The sequence below is a fragment of the Diprion similis genome, chromosome 3 (assembly GCF_021155765.1).
Source record: "Diprion similis isolate iyDipSimi1 chromosome 3, iyDipSimi1.1, whole genome shotgun sequence".
In the NCBI taxonomy this organism is placed as follows: Eukaryota; Metazoa; Arthropoda; class Insecta; order Hymenoptera; family Diprionidae; genus Diprion; species Diprion similis.
The window spans coordinates 12,786,647-12,800,134 of record NC_060107.1 but is presented as its reverse complement, the minus strand read 5'-3'; the positions used below and the strand labels follow the sequence as shown (position 1 = coordinate 12,800,134).

At 41.1% G+C, this 13,488-nt stretch overlaps 1 protein-coding gene across 2 annotated transcripts in view; it reads right to left on the bottom strand.

The window, feature by feature from the left end:
- Nucleotides 1-13,488, bottom strand: part of LOC124416772 (neurogenic locus Notch protein) — a 152,233-nt gene that overhangs the window by 105,899 nt on the left and 32,846 nt on the right. For both annotated transcript variants that reach the window (XM_046898097.1, XM_046898098.1), the window contains exon 2: nucleotides 8,706-8,784. In XM_046898097.1, coding sequence (XP_046754053.1) covers nucleotides 8,706-8,784 — 79 coding nt within the window. The remainder of the gene's footprint in view (nucleotides 1-8,705; nucleotides 8,785-13,488) is intronic.

The window sequence follows — 13,488 nt, the reverse complement described above, 5'->3', positions numbered from 1 at the left end:
ACCCCATTATCTTGCCGCTGCAGCAGCACAAGCAGATACACTAAGCCGTAGGCATACCCCATGCCTGATGGTCTTTTGGCCCCAGTAAAACACCCAGACAGGTTTGTAGATTTAGGAACAGGTTGGTGAAAATTTACGATTTATTTTACAGCGGATATTACCATTATATACCAGACGACCTTTAAAGTCTCGCGCTGCATGCCGATTCCCCTGAATTGCTGCTATCACGTGTTCACACTTCAGCAAATATGTGCGATGCCTGGTGTGAATTTCCACTCACATCGCACATCATTCCGTGGGCGAAAAATACGAATGGAATTAACGCTGTCAAAGGGCTTGAGAGCTAAAAATTAAGTCCGAGGAGGAGGCTGTACATCTGATTTTTAATTCCACATGCTACTGAGGCGAAGAAATTGACTCTACGCAAGAAAAAGGTTTTACTGCACAATTCCAAAGTGCACATGAAAACTCAGGTCTAATGATACACGCATGAAAATACCGAAAAATCTTCCGTTAAAGCGACTGAGACTTTCTTTCTGCGAGTGTCCCAAGCCTGCATGCAACCATACAGACGTGCAGGCATGTTGAACAACGTGAATAGAAAATGCATCTCGCGTAATGATCTGATACTTGCGCTAGGCTGTCTAAAAATATACCTTCAATAGCGGCAGTGCAATCGATTCCGGACGATCAACCATGGTGCAGGATAAAATAGTAACGAGCCCACAAGTGATTCGTTCGAATGTATGTGAGTGAAGGCCGTAAGTATCTCTACAGTTCAGTTAGCACAGCATTTGCTCACCATGCCTATAACGTAATGCTAACCTTGCGCACGCAATGTACATATTTTTTCATTTTTTCCAACGTCCACCTCGATCTATTCATGATCCGTTTCGCAGACTGTTTATCATGCATACCTATTAGACTCGACACTCATATCCACCATTTCGCATGTGGCTTGGTGGAAAGAGTTATGTAAAGAAAATTATAATACAAAAGTTGGAAAAGTTTGATTATAGTTGTTAGTCAAGTTCAATGTGATTTATGAATCTTTGACACCTAATAAAGAACTTGACCTAAACAGGCCGACATTCAAAAGTTCAGCTAACTACTCTTTTCGGAGGAACAAAGCATACCGACTGATATTTTTTTGTTTATGCTGCACACTTTTGACCATGCCTTACCGCGGAGTGAAGATATTGTGATGTTCTTGCAAGTTGTGACACGCTTTGCCTATGGCTTACTGATTAAAAATATGTGGAAAAACATGAAGAACGTTTTTCATTAAGCTTGAGAGAAAGAGAAAAGCAAGAAAAACAGGGTAGTGAAATTATGCACAACCGCTGGTGCTAAATAATTTTTCCTGGCAATGTGCGCGCAAGCAATCAACATCGAAGTGTGAAAGCAACGGTGCATCCGACCGTCTGCGTTGTTGTATTAAAAAGACAAGGCAACCCATAGAGACAAAGTACATGGCTATGTAGGCATAAAATGCGAGTAGCACAAACAGTATGGGAATTTGCATGTTTCCTTAAGCTGGGATTTCCATAAGTCGCGAGAAGAATGAATGGTCTATCCTACAGATGCGTAGCCCAAGGAGTAGCTGCAGCTGTCCCGGAACCCGAAGCCATTCTGAAGTATTTGTGAATCAGGAAACTAGAAGATGATTCAACAAACTTCCGATCTTCTGCAATTCATATAAGCCGTACTGAAATCCCTTGTAGCGATACGACATCGTAAGTTAGTTCTTAAAAGAAATCTAAAAGTTATCAAGGCACCAGGAGGTGCTGGGGGTCGTTGGCAGACAACTTCCCGTTCATATTGATCCCGGTCAGTGACGAACCGGCGAAATTATTAGAAGCGGCATGTTACTGTGATCAGCACAGCGTCGTACAGCGCAGGCGGAGCAACGCCAACGCCGTGGCAAGTGACGGAACCTACTCTTTGCGCTGTGGGGTGATGCATGAGCGCAGCGCGGGGCGAGAGGGAAGGAGAAACAAAGAGAAAGACGCACATTGCGAGCAAAGGAGAAAGAAGAAGAAAAGAGACAGAAGCGACGCGCGTCGTCAGCGCGGGAGGGATGGTGGAGAGGGGCGACAAGGGGAGGGACGGCGCATGCGCAGCGGGCGTGGGAACGTCGTGCGCTCAGACAATCTCGGGCCGGACATGCGCGCGGGCGAAGTTAACCGAACATCTACGAGTCCGCACGACGTTGCAACGCCGTAGGGCATCGTCTGTCAGTGGTTCTCAATGTCAGGTTTGCGTCGAAAAACCAGATGAATATAGCTGCTGCAAGCTGTGTCTCTCAAAATCTGGATCCTGGAATGTCGCATACCGTTTCCGTATCCTGATCAGATTCTTAATGACCGAATAAACTTCTGTTCTTATGTTTTTTACTACAAGGTAGAAAAACTTGAGTTTACCAGCATCGGGTTAACGTTATTAAAATGAGAGCACCACTGAATGGTGGTGAAGTATGATCACTTCCGGTACACATCTGTACATATAAGGGAATGTTCTAGACCATGAATTGATACCGCGTATCTGTAATGCCCTTCGTGTTCGGAGGAAATTAGCACTTGATCTTTGGAAAATGGAATGACGCGAGCAATTTTTTTTATCAAATTGCAGTGTATACCTCATCAGAGTAATTGATCGCCACTGCAGGGTAATGGCATTTCAAGCCGCGCATCGTGGCGTGACAGACCTGTTCGCCGAGGGTTGAGGGGCTGGGGAGTCGTCTGTGGGCTGAGGGTTTGGGCGTCTGGTTCGTCGGTCGGTCTCTTCCTGAGGATTCATGAGGATCCATCTCGCCACACACGCTCTCAAGATGACAACCGATTCTCTCTCCCCTCGATGTCATCGCCATGCACTTTGGAGGATTCACTAGAGATCCTTGTGCAGCTATTGGTGGTCCTCAAGAATGCGAAGTTTCAAATTCATCCCAGTAAACCGAAACTTGGCACTTGCCCACAAAGAAAGAAGAAGAAGAAAATCCCAATGTTGCAGTTAATTCTTATCTGAAATAAAAAATCATGGAATACACGTTTTGTCTCCCAATAGAGGTATGTCCTTTCCTCTTTTTCTTCATCCTATATTCAGCCTGCAGCCAGTGGTGTTGCCAAATGTCCGGTAATCTTAAGCTGACTCGACACACAGTCGCGTAAAAACTGGTGTTAGAATTTCCAACTTCCGGTGGAAGGCCCAGGCGAGGGATAAACTGCATCGACGACGACGACGACGACGACGATACTGCGTGTGGCGCCAGGTTCCTTGAGGAAACCACGTGACATTCAATTGTGCGACGCAATGCAACGTCATTCTGATAACGTCCAAACATATCTACCCACGACCTAAACAACATCGTGCTCTGGTTACAAGCTCTGCGGTCCACTTTTTACCAAGGTTTTACCACAAGCGATAAGCCTACGAAGAGTGTGAATGTAAACCTCATAAGAGTACATACACTGATTGAACTCTAGGTATAGACGTGAACTACACGTTACACAGACTTTAGCAGAAGACACCTGTGAAGTAATGGATAGAAAAGAAAGAGGAATATAAACAAATGAAGTATTGCTGATGTATAAAAATGTATAACTCTGAGACCGCGGTGAAGGAGGAGAAAACTAAGAAATCGGGCAAAACGACGGGGAGACGATGGCTGCAAAAAGGACCCGCTGGCATCGAGAGGGAGCTTGACAAAAAAAAGATCGCCCAGTGTGTGTGTTTCGTTTCGGCCACTGAAGAAAACATTTGAGCATATGACGATCCACATGGCCATACTTTATTACTTCAGTCTACAGCTTTGTCAGGATAGCATTCCTGCAGCCGTTTGCAAAGAGCACTAATTTTCACTATTAATATGTTTCCAATAAATTTTACTGATGCTTAGGTCTTTTGATAGTTTTGATCATGAAATATTAAATGATAATAGTATGTTGAGACTGTCAATCGAATGGTTAAAAACATGACGAAATGATACCGCAGCACACAGACTCAAAATAAAATGAATGATGATCAGCATTTATTACTTTCCCACAATTTGGTTACATCAGTTAACCAAAAACACGTGGTTTCAAGTTCGCGTGAAGAGGGAAAAACAACATTATTATTTCCCTTCCGATCGGGCGAACCCTTTCGTCAAAAAGGTGCTCGACCGAAGCTAAGCTCTCCTGGTCACGTGGCCAGGCACGCGGCTTTCCCCATCCTCTAACCCCCCGTGGACCATCGCCGCGTGTTCATCCGTCGGTCGGTTCGTCCAGTTGTCGAGATTCCCGGGAGAAGGGGGGAAAACACTGAATGCAGTGTGTGCGGTGCACATCCCGCTCTATTGTTCTCATCATTTAACCAACGCTCGCAGTTTTAACTTGCCATATTGTCAAGTGCCTCGGGCGGACATTGTTGTACCATTGGATTACGGACACTTGGCCCTCAACTGTATCGACGACCCCTCGTCAGCTAAGTTCCTTAAATATTTAAAATTAACTGACCATAAATTGAAGCTAACGGAGAAAAAAAAACCCTCACGCAGTCGAAAACCTACCGAAACTCCGAAATAATTTGTATCTATTTTGCGACGAAACCGGTAAACTCTGTTATTGTATTCGCTGTAAAAACCAGATTTTGATAATCATCCGGGATCCCATTGAGACTCAGCTTTCGAAAAATATCGTCAATACGGGGACTACGAAACTTAAAGTTTAACAAACGACCGCTGGTTACAGATTCAGACTGTATACGATGGCAGTACGAGCTGATGGATACTATTCATCAGGTTCTCACCCTTCCTTGGGGCTACCCTATGCCCACATTCAGGCCCTACACCACCACAACCGATCAAAATCATCTAGCCGTGAGGGCAATTGTTATTGTGGCCATTATTCGAGTCGCCTCCGCCCCTTCAGCATTGGCTAGACCCCAAACTCAGCATCTGTGCACTAGGATATGTATAGGGGGCAGGGTCTAAGCCAATGGGCACCGATGTTTCAACTCTCCAATAGCAATTGATGACCGTCGTTTGTCGGCGATGCTATCAGCGTCGTTGGATTTCTCGAGTTCTTCTCTCTCAAGTCTCCCTATTTCTTTCTCTGTCTCTCTCTCTCTCTGCGGCTTTAAATTCATATAGTCGGAGTAGGTATACATGCACCTCAACCGGAAGTCAATTTCAGCTTAGATCGGATTCTGTCTAATTGAAACAAGCACTTCCGCCAGAAACGCGATGAGAGCCCCTGGCTCCGTAGCCGCGATGCTCGTGTGTAATAAAATGAAACAAACATTAACACAGGAGGAAAGGCTCGCAGAGGCGGAAAATGAAATCACATATTGCAAAGCTGTGTGAAAGGTGAAAATTTATGGTTTATCCTACAGGATCAAAAAATACTGCGTACATTTACTGCGACTACTAATGACGACGTCGAGCTGGCCGTCCGGCACACTCCTGCACTTTTACAAATATGCAACAGCAGCAACAGCAGCACCATCGCACTGGCAGGCTGCACGCGTGCGTGTAATCAATTCTATCCTGCAGGATACAACAGGCCATTCGGGCATTTAGTATGGATAGGTGTAATATATCATACACAGTAATCTTTCTAGGCGGTACAAAAAAGAAAAAAAAAAGAAAAAAAAAGTACACGAATAGTATCGCTCTATGTGCTAGCCACCCGGTGCTGCAGTAAGTATACAGTACTTCCAACCAATCTCGCTGCTCGTGGACGTGGCTCAAGATACCTGTATATACCTGTAGTTTAATCGCTCCAAGATTACCCAGAGACTAGTTGTTCGTCAGGTTCGTAAAGCATAAACTTGTCCGTGGAGTGGACGTAGGTAACCATAAGAACTGAAATTTTTAAGACAAAAACGCTTCTCCGCCTACGCAACATTTATCTTATGAAAAAACAAATCTGCATAGTCCTGGATAAGTCAGAAACTAAACTTATTGTTAAAGTTATTGAATCAATTAAACGTGTCGTCACCGGCGGTCACCGTTCAAGATCTATCATTCTAAAAAAATGTATAGTTGATTTTAATAAAATTTTGTTAGAACAACAGATTTGAACAAAAGTAAGTATATTGTTTTCGCCGAATTTAGTTGAATCCAACGAATATATCACTTGAGTCAAATAGTCCTTTCCCTCCGTGTACGGTAAGTCTTTGCTTGATACTTTGTCAAGTTCATTCGAACTGAGAAGTGCATTACAAAACTTGACGCTATTCCCTTTGAATTTAACTATATACAGTTAAATAGTTATATGGCTAATATACTATAACTACAGTTGGATACTTATGCTCTGAAGTACTCGAAGCATCTTTGACCTCAAGCTGCACACGGTTAGCCGGAAGGGAAGCGAATGCAGTGGACACGACACAGTTCGTATCTTCGATCGTATTCATTGCCATCGGTAATCTCGTCGACAGGTTGATCCGAACCTGGTGCATACGGTAACCGGAAAGTCAGGATTGCGGTTAATACGTGGATGCAAATGGACGCCGACAGGAACGAAGAGAAATTCTTTTTTCCCGTTAAGATTATATCGGCTATCTAGATATATCGATCCTCGCAGGGTGGTTGGAGAAAAAGTAATGCACGACGGTTTCATTCGACCCTTTGTCACACTGACAAACCAAAACCATAAGGATCATGGAGATTGGACAAAGTTAGCCATAATTAGCTAGTTGTGCTAGCAAGATACTAAGTTTGAGGCTTCTCTCAGGCATTGTGGTTACGCCTCCTTCCAATCAACTCCTATTTTTGACATTCTTTTGACGAAACGCCAAATATACGATCAGAGTTTTGATACTGAAGCATGTGGCCTTAAGAATACGAAACCCAGATGTATATCTGCACGTCTTATACCGCAAGACATGAAGAAGTTACATCTGAGCTATGTAAGGGAGCGATAGCTGCATGGCGTGGGCACAAAGGTCGCACCAGTGAGCAAGAATGGATTCATACTGCTAATTACTCGGGCAATTAAACGTAATGCGGGTTGAGTTGCAATTTAATGGAGTCGGTCGGATTGAGCTCGGATTCTAACATTCGCTTTCTGAATGGAATTCGCTTCGTGACTCGTTCCGAATTTGCGAGTCTGTTGTAAGTGGACTAATGCAGTAAATTCCTGCAGTTTCTCTAAGTGTCAACAAACTTGAGATTCTCAACGAAGAGAGTAAAAGAGCCGAGCATCTTCTCAGTAAAATGCAAATCGCCATTATTATAATCATCATTGCGGCTGTCGTGACGAAGCAAATCAGACAGACAGACAAACAGACATATTGTTTCACTTAGAGTGAACGAACGACGAACCAACCAACCAACGGAATTATACAGCGGGCTCAAAAAGTTGGCCAAAGCCTCGTTGGTTGGTCTCAAAAGTTAATTTGAGGATCTAACGGCCCCTCATGATCATGACTCGGAACTTTTTCACAAATTGATATATTCAAGATTTCTTTTTCTATCAAGCCCTTTCCTCCCGATGACAAAGATCATCTCAAATCCTTTTGCAAAAACTGCGAACAAGCCATGCTGACAAACTTGTCTGACAAAGTGACTGTCCTGAAGATTTTACAAGGGTTGGAAATCAAGCTAGTGACGAACTCTACCACAGACTTCTTAGAGACAGACATAGAGGTAATTTGAAAGCGTCACCGAGTCACGATCCTCGACGACTGGTAGAATTATTACCTCGATTACCACTTCTCATCTACCTATAAACTCCCACGTCATAACCTCTTAACCGTTCCCTGACTTCGTTCAGCGCTGAACAGCCGTTGCATTCTGCATCTTCCATGTGTGAAAAACCAACGACCATAGACAAATTATACATATACATTGAACGTCATGACTGTCAACTATTAAAACATTGTTCATCGATCACCAATCTTAAAATTTACATGACAAGAGCTGTGATGACTAAATAAACCAGATAATGTAGGTATGCATACACATTGACGCATCTCGAAACGAATGGACTCAAATATAAAAATTCTCTAAAAACTGGACGATCGTTACGTTCGGTTGAAGAGAATATGTGAAGGTGTGAGCCTTGTTTTCATGTGAAGCCCTTGAGCTAAAAGAGATGACCCGACAAACCGCGTGAACCATGGGTGAGGCTTGACCTCTGAAGTGTTGTTTTTTTGTTTTTTTCGCTCTTTGTGAAATGACGTGGATGGTCTTGCAGAGGTTTGGCACGCTGCCTTTAGGCCATCGGATCTTATTCTTAAGGGACTTCTGACCGTCTGACCGATCGCTCGACCAGCACAATTACGACAATACCACATAACGCGAGAGTTCACCTCGTGCCTCGACTCGCTCGGTTGGTAAATGAGAGCTCGGCATAAAGCTATCATTACTAGTCCAAGTATTATACGAATATAAGTGCCACCGCCCCAGGGCCGATGCTTTTCACGGATCGTTTCTCCCCCGCAACACCCTGCGTGGGAGGCTGACTGTACCGCTGTTCTCGCATTCCATCTTAGCGAGCCAGTTATTTATATATATATATATATATATATATATATATATGTATATATACCCGAGTGTATAGTGTATTCGACTTACTCCTCCTCGTTGCTCAATGCTCCGTTGGCAGACAATTATTTGCCAAAATTTGTCGCTGATATTTTCGACGAAGTAAAATTGCCAATTAAATTGATAGATTAATAATTTGATTAAATTCATGCAATAACTTGGTTCGTGGACTTACTTGCAATACAACTCCCCACGAGGGGATGACACGCACACTCCTCCATTCTTGCAGGGACTCGGAGCGCACGATACGAATCCTGTAACACATAAAAAAAAGTTCCATTAATAACGTAAGAAATGTGTGTGCGTCGAGGAATGTTATTATTTCATTACGATATCAGAGGTCATATCGCTGTTTTCTAACGTCACGTCGCACTTGCAAACTCGATATAATGTGTAATGGTCTAAATGGTCTATAAATAAACAAGCGAATCAGCATGCTAAATCAGAACATATACATACGACTACCATAAAAAATAAATGCCGAATTTTCCCACGTTTCATATCTATATGTATATTGAAAAAAAAAAATATTGCATTGCTAAACCTGTTATCGAAAACATGATAATATTTTGTGTACTTTGGTTTGAAAGTATTGGAGTACATTCATAATTTCAATATTATATATTATAGACTTTATTCGGCTAAGAAAATACTTGACCTGACTGTCAAAGAGAATGATCAAATCAACTGTACAGAATATTTAAATACCCGCCATGTCTTCTCTCAGCGCAGCTTTAATCTCGCAAAATTTCGCTCAACATCACGAAAGACCAGAAAATTCCCGGGTTTTCCCAGTATTCCTGTATTTCTCGGAGTACATATACCCAGATTTGATTTTTTAGTGATTGCGATCAAAGTAAACTTTCATATGTTATTTTCGAGAGAGAGAGAGAGAGAGAGAGAGAGAGAGAGAGAGAGAGAGAGTCAACCGACCGAAAAAAAAAGCTATTGGAGGGACCTCAACATGGATTGACGAGATTGTAGAGTGATCCACCCCATTTCTCTCTCTCATCTGTATAAAGCGACGTATACGTACACACATAAAACGAATTAACCGTCTACGCACATCCTGTTTAAACGACAGCCGGAACTCGGTCCACGTGTGCAGCCAGCCTGAAGTTGATTTTACGCATATCAAGTAAGATGTGAATCAGCAAATCGAGTCGTACGCAATTCTTAAAGTGGGCTGATTGGTGTCCGCAACTTTAGACCACAAATGATTTTAGATTTCAAAAATGGTCCATCAAATTCGACAGAAATAATTAATAAACTGCAGGGCTAAAGTCTGGCGTGACAAGCTGTGTAATAATATTTGATTTGAATACTCGTAAACTTGAAACATAAAATTAGTTGCAGAAGAGTGATGACCGGATGGTTAATTATGTATCATAATAACGTCTAAGAGTGCCATTAAACCAGACGTGTAGTACAATAATAATTTCCGTTCATTCGTGCTGTGGTAAACTTGAATTTGAAAAAATAAACTAATTCTAATATTCGCCAGTGCTTGCTCGAATCGCATAGAATCTCTTTCAAACTAGAACTGGCCTATGATTAAGTTGTAAATGCGCAGAGAAAGAGAGTTTGCGTGCACTTATTGCCTACCGGACAGCAAATAAATATATGGAGCCTCGTAAATTAGTTTCAAAATAAAAATATCGAAAATTTTTAACACAAATTTACACAGATTGCAGGGTTCGTGTTCCCTTACGATACATGTACCTACCTAGGTATTACAGATTTCCTTAATCACCGCAAAGGTTTAAGGCCAAACTACGACCACAAGGTTTCTCGAACAAGGTATATATATATATATATATATATATATATATATATATATATATATACGATATCCGCCTATGTAAATGAATGTGTAATACGGAAACGAATTAGCTGTAGATTGGATAATTAATCATCGCTTTGGAGTAGGTAATATTTAATAAATGATGCAAAAATTCTGGCTACCTGATGTTAACTAGAAATTTATGGCTTCTTGATAGTAATAATTTTCCACGGCTGCAGACGACGTCGTATGAAATGTGAAAAAATGAGAATACAGTAGAGCGAAAGCCGAGGAGACGAGAGAAAATTATTTGCAATAGATAATATTGAAAGCGACAAAGGATTGAGAGTCACTGTCTCGTCACATCGTGCAGAGTGTAAAGCCTGGTGATACGGTGTCGTATAAAACGTGAAAACAAGTGTCGCGAGCCGACAACAAACCTCCTCTTTAGCACGAGTATCGCCACAATGAACGCTAATTTGTTCATTGTTGTGAACAGCTCGATTCCACTTAAGCAATGAAAATGCTTGTAAATAGTTAGATGATTTAAATCCCGATCAGATACCTTGAAATAAAGTGAAAACAATTATCACTGCGAAGCATGAATGATCAGAAAAACGTTTTCCTTGCAAAACTCCGAGAGTTAATAAGATCGGTGATAAAAATATGAAATATTAAAATTAAAATAGACGTTTCAAATTGACTGTTTCACTGTTTTAACTGAACAAATTATCGTCTGATTGTAATATATGCTATATGAATTAAGTGCCACTTCGAACAACGGCAAAAAAAAAAAAAATATGCCATTGTGAATTGACTGGCTGATTCAATGGTATTAGACCACGAATGATTTAGTTCTGCTGATTATACAAGACAGATGTCTGAAGTTCCTCCTAATAACTGCTGATCTTACTTCTTTTTTGAGAGAAAGGATTTTTAACGCGTTGCGAAAAGTATTTTGTCAGTTATAAAAAAAATATCTTGCATAATTAACAATAAGTGAAAATTGTAAAATTTACCAATTTTCATCTACCGAATAGAATTAGCGAACTGTATAAAGCGATTAATTGAATCTACCAAAGGGTTTTCAGTATTTGATAATACCATAAAAAAAAAAGTATAATTTCATTGAATTGACTAAATCGTGAAAGTGAGAAAATTTTCTAGAAAAATGCTTCTAAAAATTGATTTATTTGAAAACGATGCGATGACGGTTGTTGAAAAAGGGTTGGATCGGCCCTAAAATCGGTTAATATTGAATTACCGCGGTGTAAAGCCGAAGTCCAGCGCAATAATCGTAGTCTGCAATATTATAAGGACAAGTCGACGGATGACATCACTTAAACCAAACCAGGCTCGCCGACAAATCTTCGCATCCTCTAACGCCCTCGTTTACTTAAGCCAAGTGTATTATACCCGCCATCACTGTGACACAGCGTTTCCTACAAAGCTAATATGTTAATAATTTAAATTTAGATGGGGCGATTATGGCTCCCACGTTCTACCCTCAACTCGCAAGAGAGCAAACTCAGACGGTGAAAATAGCCTCTCCGATTCGCCGATCTCTTTTCGTTCGAAAGAGTGAAACACTTTTAAGGTGCTTATAAAGACCCGTTGTACACCTCGAAAACGTGGGAATGCAAAACTCCTATACCGCTCAAGCGATCAGAGTGATACTTGGGCAGTTAATGCCTGATTTTGGCAAAAAGTGGAGCGTCTTTTTACTTTTGCAAAATTTGGAAAAAAATTTTACAGATTGGTTACCACTCACAGAAATTGGCCAAATTTTCACAATTGCACGGAATGGATCGAACTATCCGGTATGATGCCACTCGGCGGTGATGAAACACACATTTTGAGCTCAGTCCTATGAGATTTGATGGTGAAATGACGAAACGGCAGCTGATCTGGTTTTTGATTACGAAGTACACCGAAATCTCATTTTGGCGACATTTGTTATCGACATTACGCGCATGCCGGTAATGTATGCGTGTAGCGTCGGTAAAAAATTACCGGCAGGCGTGAAAGATCGGTAACAAGTGTCGCCAAAATGAGATTTTGGTGTTCTTCATAATCGAAAACCAGATCAGCTGCCATTTCGTCATTTCACCATCAAATCTCATGAAACCGGGCTCAAAATGTGTGTTTCATCACCGCCGAGTGGCATCATAATGGATAGTTCGATCCATTCCGTGCAACTGTGAAAATTTGGCCAATTTCTTGGTGTCTTTACAAGCACCTTAACGACGGAAATAAGATAGTTATCGCAGCTTCGTTACACAATATGATACAAAAATGAGACTATATTTTTGCAATAATATGTACACAATCATTTATAGATCTGGTATTACCGAAAGCATGCACGTAATTAAAATATTAGAATTTTCTACGTCTATGCAAGGAAATAACCTCCAAATCCAGTGATTAACTGTACCTGATCGTTGCTTTTAAAAACTGTTATGCAGTGCAACATAAGACAACTTTTTCTCAAGCCTTTAAATGTTCAATTTCGCAACGACGCTTCGTAATCTATCATTATAAGAAAAAACAAAACAAAAAATGATAATAATTATAGGTAGATAGTCCATATAACGCCTCGAGGATCGCAACAAACTTTGACTCGAATCACGAGGAAGGTAGCTTTTAATTTATACCCATTAAAAAGTAAAAGTTGGGCTGATTTAAATCGCTATTGATGATCAAGAAAGACGTATCATTTTTTTTTATTCCAGACGCGTACAACGCAATTTCGACGAGACTAACTGATCAGTCAGTTCATCCCAAAGAGTAAATTTTCAATCACGTTGTCATACAATCAGAATAATATTGACGGAGCAATTTGTCATTAGCATTTATTGATGCGATCCATCAATGCGAGTGTGGTTAACAATCCATCGACGAACCGTACTTTAAACTTGAAGCTTCAAATACTACTTAAAAAATCACTTCAGTAGAAATAAAATGACGCCGCAAGATTCGAGTATCATACTTGAAGTGAGTTAACGGAACTTCGGATGCATGACTTCAGACCATGTTCTAAGAAAACGATTGAACAGTCACTTACCGATTTTGAAACTGACCTCAAAAATGATTGACCTATCCTATCGATGTTAAAAGTGAGATATGAAATCTGAGAGGAATTTGCGACCCTTCAAAAGGACTAAATTCAGGACAG